General features: G+C 41.7%; 1 protein-coding gene across 2 annotated transcripts in view; it reads right to left on the bottom strand.

Moving 5' to 3' along the window:
* ccz1 (CCZ1 vacuolar protein trafficking and biogenesis associated) overlaps positions 1–17,194 on the bottom strand; it is a 53,535-nt gene that overhangs the window by 13,541 nt on the left and 22,800 nt on the right. For both annotated transcript variants that reach the window (XM_043711367.2, XM_043711369.2), the window contains 7 exons: positions 14,057–14,138; positions 12,842–12,903; positions 9,569–9,680; positions 9,018–9,051; positions 3,612–3,729; positions 743–901; positions 521–648 (listed from right to left, as the gene is read on the bottom strand). In XM_043711367.2, coding sequence (XP_043567302.1) covers positions 521–648; positions 743–901; positions 3,612–3,729; positions 9,018–9,051; positions 9,569–9,680; positions 12,842–12,903; positions 14,057–14,138 — 695 coding nt within the window. The remainder of the gene's footprint in view (positions 1–520; positions 649–742; positions 902–3,611; positions 3,730–9,017; positions 9,052–9,568; positions 9,681–12,841; positions 12,904–14,056; positions 14,139–17,194) is intronic.

Consider the following 17,194-nt stretch of genomic DNA (forward strand, 5'->3'; position numbering starts at 1 on the left):
ACAGCAAGTGCATCTTGTTGACATTACACACTGCTCTGAAGGAGTGATTGTTTAAGGTTCTGGATATTCTGATCAATGGGCTGCTTTTTCCCAAATGGCGCTGAGCTTCTTCAGAGTTGCTGGAGTTGTATCCATTCAGGGAAGTGGAAATTATTCCATCACATTCCTGACTTGTGGATACATATCGGGGAGTTAAGAACTGAATTGCTCACTGCAGAATTTCCATCCATTTAACTTAACTCTTGTAGTCATAGTATTTCCCTATTTTTCCAGTCCTGCATTCCCTATTGAATTCTTAATGATGATATTCTGCTTTTGCCCTAATCATCAGCTCACCCACAAGTTGAAATATCCTCTCTACAATCTTGAAGACCTCAATCAGGCCAACATTCTCCTTTCTACATCAATGTTCCCAGCCCGAGAATCTTTCTGAAACATTATAAAATCTTGTTTCTGGTATTATTTTTGTAAATCTAGGGAAGATCAGAAGATTCAATTGAAGGAACTCCAAAACACTCACCATTAACTTCAATCAGATTTGCATTCTTCTGGCTCAAGATTACGTAAAGTTCCCGCTGGTCAGACTTTTTGCCAACCACCCAGTAATCGGTCATTGCCTTTACGATGATTTCTTCATCCTCTTCAGCTCTGTGCAAATCACAACAAGCAAATCAAGCAAAACGAAATAAAGCTAATCACTCATCATGAAAAAAATCTAACTCTTTCAACATCAAGACTGTACCTTGAGAAATCACTATTAATGTCCCCCAGGATCTTCATTAGGTCAGTGTGGACTGAGGTTAGGGACATGCTGGCTGTTTTCCGCATATGGATGGTTGTTTTCTCAGCCAGATTCATGTGATTGAAGTAAATAAACTTGAATTGAGGTTCCTTTTCAGGTCTGAAAGAGAGGGAAACATACCAAAGTTGAATTAATGCGAATTTAAGTGTAACTCTCATGTTTCCCTTACATTATTCGACAGCAATTCCAAAAACACCACACACTTTTGACAAACATGAATGTGTAGTTTTATGCTTTCATTTCCAAGATGGAGGAGGAACTGGGAGGTGGTCTTCAAAAATGTTTCACAGAGCTACCTAATGAAAAGAGGTGACAAACATATCATGATAATTGACAAAGGAAAATTGAATAGGGAATGGTGACAAAAAACGTACAGCGGTGAGAGAAAAATGCCAGCACAAATTGTGACATTGTAAGTACAACTTTCAGCAAAGCTCTGAAGTAAATTGATTAAATATTAATTTCATATCCTGTTGGTCAAGTCTATGCTCTCTATTCCCCAATTCATAACTTCCTTCAATTATATTGTGCAACATCTGTACCCGCTTCTGAAATGGCTACCAATTGCTGATCTCTTTGGTGGAAGGAACGCTTTTCTGTATATCCCTAGCATTGTGCAGCCTATGGGGTACGAACACAGAACAAGCAATGGGAACTGATTATCAGTTTTCTAACTCACTTAGAGGTCAGTGGAAATAAATGAGATGCAGCAACACCAACAACACGTAGTCATGTTATATCACTTATGGGACATCCCTTATATTGCACTGTAATGTAGGGGTGGTGAGAGAATATGATGAGGTGAGAATCCCATACTCAAGGAAATGTTTAGCAGATATGTGTGCGTGTCAAGGCAACACTATTATTCTTTAATGGTGTTACAGAAGAATAGAGTGTTACTTTTTAAAAAAAAACTTAGTGAGGGATCAGCGAGCCATATCAATGCATTAAAGGCAACTACATCAAATAAGTAGAAGCAAATTACTGCAGGTGCTAGAATCTGTACTGAAAAAAAGTCATCTAGACTTGAAACGCTAGTTTGCTTCCCGTCTATTGATGCTACCTGACTAACTGTAATCTCCAGCATTTTATGTTTTCAGTACATCAGGTAAGTGCTCTAACCTACTGTAGGACACTTAAAATTGTGTATTGCATTGAAGTATTAGACTCAGCAGATATAACTTGATGTAATCATCAAAAGTAAATTGGCATCCGTTTCATACTCAGTTGCACCACAGTTAAAAATTAATTAACAATATGGTTGATCTTGGATATCGAGTAACAAGAAGCGCATCTTATTAAATTAATTGTTTTGACGATCAACTATTCACAGACTGAACCGGAAGGTCCTTGTCCTGTGATATGTTGCTATTGTCAATTCTCGCTCGCACTAATACAAGTATTTTATCGTATTGAGCTTCACCAGCAGCCATTAAACTTTAATCAGTAAGAAGGACCTCTGGGTTTCCTAACATGACTTCTTGAAAATCTGATAAAACAGGATTTAATGATGACAGAATATGCAAAAAGCCTTAAACTGATACATCATACAATGAACCTCAAAGCCCCATCTACAAATCTCTATTCTGATGAGCAAACTGCATGCATTTAACATTCATTAATTTTAAAATGAAATTCTGGCCACATGTAATCCAGCTACCTACACACAACACCCATGTTTAGGAATAACAAATGGTATTGATTCATCTATAATACTTAAAATTTCTTACAGCTTACAGAAGTCTTTTTAAAAAAAAATACTGTTTTCCATGATGGGTCACTGGGTGCAAACGGCCAATCTCAACTCAGTGTCACAATTATATAGAACTACATATCACAACAGGGAAACGAATCAAAGCAGCCACATTGGCCTTTACGTTAGCACGTGGAGAAGGCAAAAGAGAATTTAACTAACAAATTAGATGAAAAGGATGGGAGGTGCTCGTGTGCAGTATAAACATCACCATGGACTGACTGAACTGGATGTCCTGTTTCTGTGCTGTAAATGCTATGGAAATCTACAGCTAAAGTACTGCATGTCATTTTCAGGTCTGCACAGTAGCAGGATGTTGATGCAGTAGAGAAGGCTATGTGCAGATTCATGAGGAAGCTGGTTGGTGTGAGGAAATACAAATTTGACGAATAAGTAGATTAAGGATGGGCTTGGGGCTTTGGAAGCAACGTTTAACATTATGATAGGATAGAAAGTTTTTTTTAAAACTTGCATTCATAATGTGTTCTCCATCACCAGGAGATTTCACAGCAATTTACAGCCAATGTCTTGGAACACAGCTGCTGTTCTAATGTAGATATTGATATTTCAAAACAGTATTGGATGGGTTTAGAAGGTAATCAAAATGTTTACATCAATATGTAAATGTCAGAGATTTAAGCCAGAGAGCAGGAGAAAGTTTTTTGATACTGAGGGCTAGAAGGCTGGAAAATACTTTCCTAAAATGAGTGACTAAAACAGAGATCAAGTCAACTTCTAAAAATAGTTTAGGGAGGCAACTGAAGCAAAAGAATGAATAAAGGAATATGGGAACAAGGCAGAAGAGCTCATATTTATATAGCACCTTTCATGACCTTGGAACATCCCAAAGTGCTCCACAGCTGGTTAAGTATTTTTTATGAAATGTGGTCGAAATTAGAAAGTAGGAAATGCTGCAACCAATTTGTGCATAGCAAGCTCCCACAAGCAGTAATGTGATAATGACCAGATAGTGTTTTACTGATATTGGTTAAGTAATAAATATTGGCCAGGACATCCAGTGCTCTGTTTTACCAACAGAGGTCTGTTTATACTCACGCTGACAGCCTCTTGTTTGTATTAAACTGTTCACAGATGTCCGACGCCAAGAGAGTAAGCTGAGGTCCTACAAGGTTATCTAGTGTCTGGCAAAATTCTCGAGTCAGCTCCACTGAGGCTAAGGAGAAACATAAACTGTTAATATTAACATCTCCGTTGCACTTGCTAAAGAGTCAGGAACCAAAGGAAGTGAGTGTTGCACAATTGGTGGAAGATAAATATCTCAGAGGGTCGTACAGCTAGGATGAAACTACAGAGATGGTAGGGGAGGGAAGCCATAACAGGATTTAAACAAGGATAAGAATGTTCACTTATGAGACATAAATAGACTAGGAGCCAGAAGAGGTCTGTGACCAATGGGTGTGACTGGAGAGCAAGATGATTCTTATTTGATTTCTCAACAAATTCATCTTAGAATGACACTAGTTAAGATCTGAAATTACTCCACAAAGGCCGGTATCCCATCACCAAATCACCCCTTATTTACATACAGAGCCCTTGACACTGATCCAGCCCCCTCAGAGCTAGCTCTCAGAGTGAACAGGAGGTCTAACACTCCTGTATTTATCTGTTAGCTCCCTGACTGGATCAGATTAACAGCCTTATTCAGGGAATTCATTCTATGAGGTCTACCTGGCTGACCTCATTGCAATCATTACATCAATCCCCTTCCGAGTCCGAGAACATAGGCCAGTTTTTTTTTTGGTAGCTCCTCCAAGGCTGTTTTAACACTGGGTCAGGTTCCTCAAACTCTGCCTCTGACACGGGTGGTGTGTTAATGCACTGTTGTTTGCCTTTTGCACCTGGAGCATCTTGAAAGAAATTCATTCACCTCTTCAGATGGTAAAGACATAGAAGCAATGATATCTGCTGTGTCCATCTCAGATTCTAAGATATGTTCAACGCTTGACAAAAAGGGAGATCCAGTGGGTTCTGGAGCAGTCAGATACGCAGTCAAGGAGCTGGGAACATTTTGCTCCCACATCATTTGCGAGTTTTCAGCATGTATATGGTCTACATCCTTGTTCAGGACTACCACACCTACCCAAACTTTATACATCACCGGACCTGATCTCATGTTGACTATGCCTCTTGCAGGGCCATTCTGGTGGTTCCTCCACCACACCTTGTTCCCTGAAATAAACTCACTCTCTTGCTTAGCGGAGTTGTGTCCAGAACTGGTATTCCTGATGTTGTTTCATCCCTCCCTTCCCTGGGAGAAAATTTGACTGGTAGAAAGAACTGCTCTCTCTACTAGTGGGAGGTGGCTCAATGCATCCACATTTGCTACAAGACCTTCGGGACAGTGTTCCAACTTGTAATTATACGCACTTAGTGTATGAGCACATCACCGAATTCAGTCTGAAGCTAGGGGCGGCACTGCCTTGTCCTTTTTAAGTAGACCTAGTAGGGGTTATTACTACAAATTTACATGTGTAAAGGTATTGATAGAACTTCCTGACTCCAAATATGACTGCCAAACCTTCCTTCTCTATCTAGGTGTATTTACGCTCTGCATTAGCCAAAGGCCTGGATGTTTCTCTCCGTTAACCCACCTATGAGCTAATACTACCCCAGCGCCGCACAGAGAGGGCATCGCATGTCAATACCAGATCTTGTTTAGGATCATAATTTGCAAAGACCTTAGGAGGATGATAGCTGTTTCTTCACTTGCCTGAACACGATGGCTTAGCTACATGACCATTTCCAAAGCTGACACTTTAAGCGTTGACACAAAGAGGCCAGGTTATATATCAACTTTTTATAATAATCCACCAGCCCAAGCAAAGACCTAAATTCTGGTACAGATGAGAGAGTCGGCACCTTTGATTTCCTTACTTTATCTTCCAACAGTTATAAACCGATCTCGTTGACCCTGCTGCCCAAGTAGTTCACTTGCAGTGCCTGGAATACACATTGGAATGCAACTTATTCCAATAACCCTGCAACTCATATGCTCCACTTGCTGCATTTTCCAATGACAATGACAATGGAAAATTTGAGGATGTAACTCTGAAGATGGACGAGGGAGATCCAGTAGGTGTACCTGGACTTTCAGAAAGCTTTTGATAAAGTCCCACATAGGAGGTTAGTGAGCAAAATTAGGGCGCATGGTATTGGGGGCAAAGTACTAACTTGGATTGAAAGTTGGTTGGCTGATAAGAAACAAAGAGTAGTGATAAACGGGCTCCATTTCGGAATGGCAGGCAGTGACCAGTGGGGTACCGCAGAAATCAGTACTGGGACTGCATCTTTTTACAATATATGTTAATGATGTAGAAGATGGTATTAGCAATAACATTAGCAAATTTGCTAATGATACTAAGCTGGGTGGCAGGGTGAAATGTGATGAGGATGTTAGGAGATTACAGGGTGACCTGGACAAGTTAAGTGAGTGGTCAGATGCATGGCAGATGCAGTTTAATGTGGATAAATGTATGGTTATCCACTTTGGTGGCAAGAACAGGAAGGCAGATTACTATCTAAATAGAATCACTTTAGGTAAAGGGGCAGTAGAGAGAGATCTGGGTGTTCTTGTACACCAGTCAATGAAGGTAAGCATGCAGGTACAGCAGGTAGTGAAGAAGGCTAATAGCATGCTAGCCTTCATAACAAAAGGGATTGAGTAGAGAAGCAAAGAGGTTCTTCTGCAGCTGTACAGGGCCCTGGTGAGACCACACCTGGAGTACTGTGTGCAGTTCTAGTCTCCAAATTTGAGGAAATACATTCTGGCTATTGAGGGAGTGCAGCGTAGGTTCACGAGGTCAATTCCTGGAATGGCAGGATTACCTTACACTGAAAGACTGGAGTGACTGGGCTTGTATACCCTTGAGTCTAAAAGACTGAGAGGGGATCTGATTGAGACATATAAGATTATTAAAGGATTGGACACTCTGGAGACAGGAAACATGTTTCCGCTGATGGGCGAGTCCCGAACCAGAGGACACAGCTTAAAAATATGGGGTAGACCATTTAGGACAGAGATGAAGAGAAACTTCTTCACCCAGAGAGTGGTGGCTATGTGGAATGCTCTGCCCCAGAGGGCAGTGGAGGCCCAGTCTCTGGACTCATTTAAGAAAGAATTGGATAGAGCTCTCAAGGATAGTGGAATCAAGGGTTACAGAGATAAGGCAGGAACAGGATACTGATTAAGGATGATCAGCCATGATCATATTGAATGGTGGTGCAGGCTTGAAGGGCAGAATGGCCTACTCCTGCACCTATTGTCTAAAGCCAGTTGTAGTGCCTGTTTGAAATCCAGTTGGGCATCAGCTAGTCGGCAGTTTTGCATGGTTACATCGTTAATCTCACGCACAAAACTGTCTCTCAGCAGCACATTAGAGGGTGAAACCAAAGTCACATGCCTCTGCCAATTGTCTTAACCTAATCAAAAATCTTGATACGGACTCCCCAGTTCTCAAATTGCAGAGTAAAACCAATAGCATCTCAGAATTAGAGGCAGCTTGGGGCTGTAAGGAGAGTCAATAGATGTCACCTACCTGGACTTCAAGAAGACCTTTGACAAGGTGCCACACAGGAGGCTACTTTGTAAGATAAGAGCCCATGGTGTTACAGGCAAGGTTCTAGCATGGATAGAAACTTGAAAGCAGAAAGTGGGGATGAAAGGGCCCTTCTCAGGATGGCAGCCAGTGACAAGTGATGTTCCACAAAGCTCAGTGTTGGAACCACAACGTTTCACTTTATACAATAACAATCTAGATGAAGGAACTGAGGGCATTCTGACTAAGTTTGCAGATGATACAAAGATAGCAAGAGGAACAGGTAGCATTGACACGGCGGGAAGGCTGTAGATAGATTTGGACAGGTTAGAGAGTGGGCAAAGAATTGGCAGATGGATTACAACATGGGCAAGTGTGAGGTCATGCACTTTGGTCGGAAGAATAGAGGCATGGACTATATTCTAAATGGGGAGAAAATTCAGAAGTCTTGGGAGTTCTAGTCCAGGATTCTCTCAAGGTAAACTTACAGGTTGAGTTAGTAGTTAGGAAGGCAAATGCAATGATGGCATTTATTTTGAAAAGACTTTAACATAAAAGCAGGGGTGTACTGCTGAGGCTGTATAAGGCTCTGGTCAAACCACATTTGGAGTGTTGTACACAATATTGGGCCCCATATCTCAGGAAGGATGTACTGGCCCTGGAGTGTGTTCAGTGGAGATTCATAAGAATGGTCCCAGGAATGAAAAGCTTAACATGTGAGGAACATTTGAGGACTCTGGGTTTATACTCGATGGAGTTTAGTAAGATGAGGGGGATCTAATTGAAACTTACAGAATACTGAATGGCTTTGACAGAGTAGATGTCGGGACTATCTTTCCATTGGTAGGAGAGACTCGGACTCAAGGGCATAGCCTTAGAGTAAAGGGGAGACCGTCTACAACAGAGATAAGGAGACACTTCTTCAGCCAGAGAACAATGAATCTATGGAATTCATTGCCACAGAAGGCTGCGGAGGCCAGGTCATTGAGGATATTTAAGACTAAGATAGATATAGGTTCTTGAGTATCAAGGGGATCAAGGGTTACGGGTAGAAAGTGAGAGAACGCGGTTGAGAAACTTATCAGCCGTGACTGAATGATGGAGCAGAATGATGGGCTGAATGGCCTAATTTCTGCTCCTATGTCTTATGGTAATATTCCTCAATGAAATCCATCAACTCTTGCAAGGTTTTAGTACCTGGTGCCTCAGGGAAAGTTTGGCTCCTAATAACCAAAAAGGATGCGGGTCCACAAACAGTCAGCAGAATTACTTATTGCCCCCAAGATCACTTGCCTGGAAAATATAATGCATTCTTTCCAGATACTGGGCCCAGTGTTCGACAACACAGTCAAACAAGTCAAGCTTCCCGAATAACTCCACAATACAAACAATGCTTACTCCAAATCAAAGATGACTGTTCCTTCAGGATGTGCTTTACTCTCATCGCCACTGAAATAACTCCACAGAGGTCGGTGGAGTCACTCCTTATTTACATTGGCATTGATCCAGCTTCCTCAAAGCCAGCTCTCAGAATGAACAGAACCTCTGACACTCATGTTTATCAGCCAGGGCTCCCTGATTGGACCAGATTAACAGCCCCAATCAGGGAACTCATATTCTATGATGTACACCTGGCTAACCTTGTTCCAATCACTGCAAGTTCCACTGACGAAACTTATAGAAGCGGCTTTAAAAAGAGTGTGACCAACGTGCAAATGGAAATTTGGCTAGAATAGAGGCAGAATTTCTGGAAACATTGAAAAAATTACTAAAATGCTGCAATGGGTGAAGAGGTGACTAATTGAATAAATTAACTACATTCATATTTATCTTGGCATCTTCAACAGGAATGGTTATTTACATTGCAAATTCAAACAAATATCAACATTCAAATAAAGAAACTCACCATTAATCAGAAAACAAACCACTGCACTCATAGCCTGGAAACATAAACAGAGCATATAAGCATCGGAATCCTAAAAGCTGACACAAAGTATTGTATATATTACGTGCCTATGATCATGTACAATATGCAAACAAAATGGTAGATCCTCAAATTAATGGTATTTTAAATTAAAACAGAAGTTGCACAGACGTGCAATTCAATACGTGCTGAATGCAATAACTTGCATTATCATATCCAAGTCAGAATCAGCCTCTACCCTTCCTTTATAAACAAAAACTCTGCTTGTGATGAGCTTTGCAATGCATTGAACTGACGAATGGATGCAGGAAAGTTTGACAAATTTACCAAGGGATATTCAGAAAAAACTCTGAGATACAGTGAAGAACTTAGGGTTACACATGGGGATAGGCAGTGAACATTTTGATGAATGCTATGTCAAGTAATCAGTAGGACCACATGTCCTGAACTTGTACATGTAGAGTATTAGTCAGTTATCTGCTAGATATCTTAATTAAGTTTGTGAAATTTGGTTGAAGCCAGTTAGGTCTCACCTTGTAGACAATCAAATGTAATTCTTCATAGGTGGTGTCAGTATTTACAAAGATCCTGGGAAACCGCACTACAAGATCGGGATTGTTGATATCATAAGGGCCAGTGAGAAACCTGAGGAAAAACAAACAAACAAGCTCTTTTACAAGCATTATGTCTGCAACAGAATGGCTGACGGCTGTAGTAGCAAGGCTGCTGTCCCTACACATCCTGTGTTGCAGTGTGACTCAGTGGTTAGCACCTCAGCAGTAAAGTTCTCCTTGCCATGCAACAATAACACTCAAAGATCAGCCTCATACCCAAATAAGTTCAGCAGCAAGTACCCAGAAACCCAGCTTTTACTTCCTCTGGAACATATGCTTAAAACTGGAAATCAAAAATAACAACAAAAAATGCTGGTAAACACTTCAGAGTCATAGAGATGTACAGCATGGAAACAGACCCTTCGGTCCAACCCGTCCATGCCGACCAGATATCCCAACCCAATCTAGTCCCACCTGCCAGCACCCGGCCCATATCCCTCCAAATCCTTCCTATTCATATACCCATCCAGATGTTTTTTAAACGTTGCAATTGTGCCAGCCTTCACCACTTCCTCTGGCAGCACATTCCATACATGTACCACCCTCTGTGTGAAAAGGTTGCCCCTTAGGTCTCTTTTATATCTTTCCCCTCTCACTCTAAATCTATGCCCTCTAGCTCTGGACTCCCCAACCCCAGGGAAAAGCCTTTGACTATTTACCCTATCCATGCCCCTCATAATTTTGTAAATTTCTAGAAGGTCACCGCTCAACACTCCAGGGAAAACAGCTCCAGCCTGTTCAGCCTCTCCCTGTAGCTCAAATCCTCCAACCCTGGCTACATCCTTGTAAATCTTTTCTGAACTCTTTCAAGTTTCAGAACATTTTTCCGAACTTAGTAGGCCTTAAAAAAATCCAAAATGATAACTCAATTAATTTCAATTTCAAATAATTTCAATTAATAGCACTATACTGAACGTGAAATACTGAAACCAGATTTACCCAACAGTCAGAAGAATAGTCAGGCACAAAGTGTTCGATGTTAATGATATCTAGCCCAGCTTTCTGCATCTTACAAATAGATGATTTCTCAAATGAATGCAGCAGTCCCAAGGCATTCCTTGAAAGGTACTTAATACCATGATTAAAAATGAAACACATTCAATTTAACTTGATTGCAGTGAGTAAAACACTTGATTCTTTGCCACATCTTCCTTAACACTTACGTTCCCACAGTTAAGGGGAGTCAATCATTGGAAGGTTCTCCCCTGAGTCAAGATGCAGATTATTACTCTCAACCTTACTGCTTGTCACAGGATCCTGCAATGCACAAAACGTCTCCTCCAAAACTAAAACTCTGTCCTCCCCACCTCGCCTTCGGTTCAGTCTTCCCTGAATAATAGCCTTGGGTTGCGGGGCATGCACCCTTTTCAAAGGCTACATCCCCATTCTAAATCAAGACAATGACAGAGCTGTGCAAACTAAAGGGTCTTCAAGCAATAAGTTTCAAGGCTGGCTCTCCGCTGTTAGTCATGTAGCACACTCTTTTCTAGATTTTTAACATAATTCAAGCTGACTTCAGAGTCAATTGTCAGAGGGCTGACCCAATCTGGGAGTGGATCATATGTTCATTCTCAAGATGGATGTGGGTGTCACTGGTTGGGTCAACAACCATTACTCAGCTGTAACTGCCCTTGAGAAGGTGGTGGTGAGCTGTGTTCTTAAAATGCTGCAGTCCTTGGGGAGTACAGGCACCAACAGTGTTGTGAGAGAGGGATTTCCAGGATTTTGACACAGCAACAAGGAAAGAATGAGGATACCATTCCAAATCGGAATGGTGCGTGGCCTGGGAGGATGGAAACTTGCAGGTGATGACATTCCCCATGCATATGCTCTCCTTATCCTTCCTGCATGACAAAGATCATGTCTGGAAGGTAATGCAAAAGGAATCTTCCCCTCCATTCACACCACAGGAATCTGATACCAACACCAAGGCTTATTTTGCTGATTCAGAAAAGCAGATTTGTGAAAATGCTGAGGAGGACAGTATAGAAATTCAATAGGACATAGACAGTTGGTGCAGTAGGTATACAGATAACAGATGGAAGTTCAATGTGAGAAGTGTGAGGGTATTAATTTTGGTAGGAAGAACACAGAGTGACAAAAAGTAGGTGACTACTCTAAAAGGTGTGCAGAAGCAGAAAGATGTATGTACACTCAACGGCAGGGCAAGGGGGGAAAGAGGTCAGTTAATAAAGCACACAGTACCTGAGGCTATATAAATAGAAGCTGAAAATGTGTTGCTGGAAAAGCGCAGCAGGTCAGGCTGCATCCAAGGAACAGGAGAATCGACGTTTTGGGCATAAGCCCTTCTTCAGGAATGGATGCTGCCTGACCTGCTGCGCTTTTCCAGCAACACATTTTCAGCTCTGATCTCCAGCATCTGCAGCCCTCACTTTCTCTCTATATAAATAGAAGCACAGAATACAAGAATATGGAGATAAAAACAAAATACTGCAGGTGCTGGAAATCTGAAATAACAACAGAAAATGCTGTAGAAACTCAGCAGATATTTTTGTGGAGCTGGAAACAAAGTTAATGCTTTGAGTCTGGTATGACTCTTGTTCACAAGTGAAATTCTCCCATAGTCCCACAGAGAGCAAGAGGGTGAAAGAGAGAAGAGTGAGAGAGAGAGAAAGGACTGGTCATGGTTTAACCAGAGCATCACCACGCCTCAGGGATGGGGAGGGGGGTTGAGAAGGAGGCTCCATCATGGTTACTTCAGCCATCACTCTGTATCACAAACCATCTACCAAGTCAACTGAGCGAACCAACCCCCATAAGCTTAGTTAAAGCAACATCTTAAAAAAGAGGAAGATGAGGTGGAGAGGGTGGAGGTTAAGGGTCACAAGGTCACAAGTTAGCTTCTGAAGACATGGCCACCAATATAGTTTAAAAAAAAATCAGGGGTGTGCAAGTGGCACAGGGATCCCTGTGAAGGAACACAGGGATCTGGGAGTATTATGGAGATGGAGGAGGTTAGAGATGGGGAAGGGGTTTGGCCAGGAGGATTAATTTGAGAATTAAATGAATGATAGTGATCAGCAAAGAAGGTTTAAGTAGTGGGGTCTGCAGATTACCATTAAAATGTTCCTCTCTGGGGAAACTGTGAATGCACAGCTTCAAGGAAAAAACCACGAACTGCTCAAAATTCCTGATGTAACAGAGGTCAACAACTTCTGTGGAAAGCCATACCTGCCATAATGGTTGAGGTTCACAGTTACTCCCCCTCGTCCAGGGGAATCATGACCAATTAGCTATGAGCAAAAGGAGAAAACAAGTTCAATACCATCTGAGTTATTAACAGAAAACATCTCCATTACTATCAGTCATTTACAAATTTGTAAAATTATATCCATTGTGAACTAGAATTGCTGGACTGGAAGGTTCTGGTTAATAAATTGTTCTTTCACCTCTGGGATCAGAGTTCAATCCTCAGACTGAAGATGGCGCAGGAGATGGCCATTTGGCCACTCATGCTTGTGCTCGCTCTTTCAAAAGGTGAGCCAATGAGTTCCACAGTTACCCTGCCATGGCCCCAATCTACCTCCATAATCCTGTAAATCTTTCCCTTCTAAGGGTATTGTTCTGACTCCCTGCTGAAAGTCACTATTGAATCTGCTTTCACTGCCCTTTCTAGCAATTCAGTCAGAAACACAGCTAAGCAAGTTCTTATTGTAATCCTTGATCTTACCTTCAATCTGTGACGTATGGTTACCAATACTCCTGCAGTGGAGCATTTTTTCAGTTACTCAGTCATAGCCCTGATGGGATTGAGGTCTCTTTAACAACCAGATATGGTCCATGTCATCTTAATCCAGGGCCCCTCGGCTAGGCCTGAGGGGACTGATGTGTGGGTAGGGATTACCGCACTCGAGTGCTCCAACCGAAGGATATGCCCCACTCCAGGGGTTATCATGACAACTGGCACATGAAATACAAATTTGTGTGTCAATGAGCTGGAGCTCCAGTGTAATTGTGGTATCTGGGGCCCTCACTCAACACTTAAAGATGGCAAAGCAATCCATTCCCCAACATCTAAAATTTCCCATTGAAACAAGTACAAAAATTCACAAGTTTCAAAAGGAAACCGTGCCATAAGTTACCTGTTAATAAAAGATGAAACAGAATGCTGCCTCTTACAACTCAGTACCACAAACCCACCCCACCATACAATTAGATCACAGCCAATCTGAATTTCAATCCCCATTTGCTCATCCTTAAATTAATAACTAACCTAACAAACATCTAATTAATGATATTCTTAATTGAACTCTTCAGCAAAGAGTCCCAGATTTCCACTTCATTTGCAGAAGTGCTTCCTGATTTCACCCTTGAAAGGCCTGGCTCTAATTTTCATGTTCTGCCCCTACTTCGAGGACAGAAACTTATTAGAAACATTGAGAATACCTCTGGCTCCAGATGCCTTGGGAAGAGTGACGTTGTGAGGTACTTGTACAGGATTCTCATATCATCCTGCTCCAACCCACTCCTGAAAGCAAGCAGAAAGAACATGCATTTAGTTAGTGCTTTTCACAAGCTCAGATCAATATACTTAATAGACAATGAATGACTTCTGAGGAAGGGTCGCTTGACCTGAAATGTTCACTCTCATTTCTCTCCACAGATGCTGCCAGACTTGAGCTTTTTCAGCAATTTTTATTTTTAATCAATGAACGACTTAAGTGTAGTTGCTGTTGTAAAATGGTAGCCAATTTGCATGCAAACTTGGTCCCACAAACAACAGTGTGATAATGACCTGATAATCTGTTTAGGAAATGTTAATTGAATAAGTATTTGCCAAAACAACATGAATACCTCCCCTGTTCTTCTTCAGAAGTGTTGTGGGATGTTTTGAGACCAGCCACATGTACAGACAGGGCCTCAAGTCACGTGTACAGACAGCACCTCTGACAGTGCAGCACTTCCTCAGTAGATGCACTGAGAGGGTCAGCTAGACAGAGGCCCATTACCCTGCTCAGCACTACATATAGCAGCAATGACCACTGCTCCCATCCATGGCGTTGTTCTGCTGCCCAATTCCCCTCACCTGGATTTCCAACGCGTAAATGATGGAAAAGATGCCACATTCCATTTGATCAATACCCCATGGATCTTATTGTCTGCCTCTAATCTCTACCCAGGACTAGCAGATCCAAAGATGCAACATTGATGAAGTCATGATCTCACAATGTATACGTCACTGTTGATTCATTTGCCTGTTTTGATGTCACTATTTAAGAAATAATGAAAGTGCCGCACACAGGAATGGAAAAACATGTCATGGACATCCATAAGATTGTAAGATGTAGGGACAGGGAGCAGAAGTAGGACATTTGGGCAACTGAGTCTACTCTGCCATTCAATGTGATCATGACTAATCTGATCATTTTTAACACCACTTTCCTGCCTCATCCCCTTACTGATTAAAAATCTCAGTCTATACACTTAATGACTCAACCTCTACACTATCCGTGGTAATGAATTCCACACATTAACTATCTTTAGAGAAACAAATCTTCCTCAGCTCAGTCTTAAGTGTGTGACCCATTGAGATTATGCCATTTGATCCTAGGCTTCTCCACAAGGGGAAACAATAACTCTGCATCTACCAAAGCAATCCCCTTAAGAATCTCATTCTTCTAAATACAAGTCCAAACTGCTCAGTTTCTTCTTATAAACAAACTTTCTCCATACCTAGAATCAACCCAAAGAACCTTCTCTGGACTTTATCCCACGCAAGTATATTGTTCCTTAGACAGGTGTACCAAAACTGTTCACAGAATTCCAGCTGTGGCCTTGTTCGGTTTTGGTATGATCTCCCTACGTTGATACTCCATTACCTTTGAAATAAAGGCCAACAGTCCAGTTGCCTTCCCTGGATTCCAAAGAACTTAAACGTTAGATTTTGTGATTCATGCACAAAGACCCCCAACCCTTTTCTGCAGTCCTTCTCCTTCAAAACAATATTCTGCTATTCATTATTTCCACTACACTGCATAGCGGCACATTTTCCCTTATTGCATGCCACGTGCTAACTTGTAGACTCTTTATGTCAGATTCATTACGTCAGACTCCAGCTCATTGACTCAGCTCCTGCCCTGTGCAACTGGATCCTCAGCTTCCTGACCCATACACCACAATCAACGGAGATGGACAACTGCACTTCCTCAGTGATAACACTCATCGCCCCCAAGAATGCATTCTCAGCCCCTAGTGTACTCCCTGTACACCCACGACTGTTGCCAAATTCCAAACAAATGCTATCTACAAGTTTGCTGATGACACCACCATGGTAGGACTGATATCAACAACAATGAGTCAGAATATAAACAGGAGAAAGAGGACTTGGTGACGTGGTGCAATAATAACAACCTCTCTCTCAACGTTGGCAAAACTAATCGACTTCAGAAAGAAAGGAGAACACGCTCCCGTCTTCATCAATAGAGCGGAGATGGAGAGGGTTGAGACTGTCAAGTTGGTAAGAAAGATGATACTCGACAATCTGTCCTGGATTTCCCACATAGATAAGATGGTCATGAAGGCACAACACCACCTCCTCTTCCTCAGGCGGCTCAGCAAAAATGGCATGTCCACGAGATCCCTCGCCAATTTTTACGGATGCATCATAGAAAGCATATTGTCCTGGTGCATAACAGCCTGATACGCAACTGCTGTGCCCAGGACAGTAAGAAACTACAGAAGGGTGCGTGCATAGCCCAGACCATCATGGAAGCAAACCTCCCATTCACTGACACCATTTACACTTCTCGTTGCTGTGGAAAGGCTGACAGCATCATCAAAGACCCATCCCATCCGGTAATGCTCTCCTATAATCTTCTGTCACGGCAATAGTACACTCACTTCTGTCATCAGAGTCATCAATATATATTGTAGTTAATTTTGGCCCCAGCACCGACCTCTATGGCATTCTACTAGTTGCAGACTGTCATCTTGAAATGCCCCCTTTTTCCAACTCCCAGTCTTCTATTAGTTAGCCAATCCTCTATCCATGCTAATATACTACCTCCAATACTATGGCACCCTATCTTAGTAAGTAGCAATAATGGGTGGCACCTTCTCAAACGTCTTTTGGAAATCCAAGTATATTACGTCTCTAGTTCCCTTTTACCTATTCTGCTTGTTACCTGCTCAATGAATTTTAATAAATTTGTCAGACATGATTTGTCTTTCCTGACATCATGCTGAGACAGCACGAGTATATTATGTATTTTGAAATGCTCAATTATTACATCCTTTATAGATTCAAAATCTTCCTGATCACAGATGCTAAGCTAGTTGGCTTATCATCCCAGACATGCTCTTAGGGTTTGAAAGTAAAATCTCAAGAAATACATAAAAACCTAATTGAAATGTATAATATTCTTAGCGGTTGAACAGGGTTAATGTTATAGAGGACGTTTCCACTGGCTGAACATAGCCCAGGGTTTGGGCTCACTCTCAGATTAAGGGGTTGATCATTTAGGACTGAAATAAGGAGAAATTCTCTAGGCTGTGGAAGGCCAGTTATTGACTACATCCAGAACA

This window comes from Chiloscyllium plagiosum, unplaced genomic scaffold (assembly GCF_037043375.1).
Source record: "Chiloscyllium plagiosum isolate Xiang-an unplaced genomic scaffold, Cpla_swu_hap1 HiC_scaffold_20, whole genome shotgun sequence".
In the NCBI taxonomy this organism is placed as follows: Eukaryota; Metazoa; Chordata; class Chondrichthyes; order Orectolobiformes; family Hemiscylliidae; genus Chiloscyllium; species Chiloscyllium plagiosum.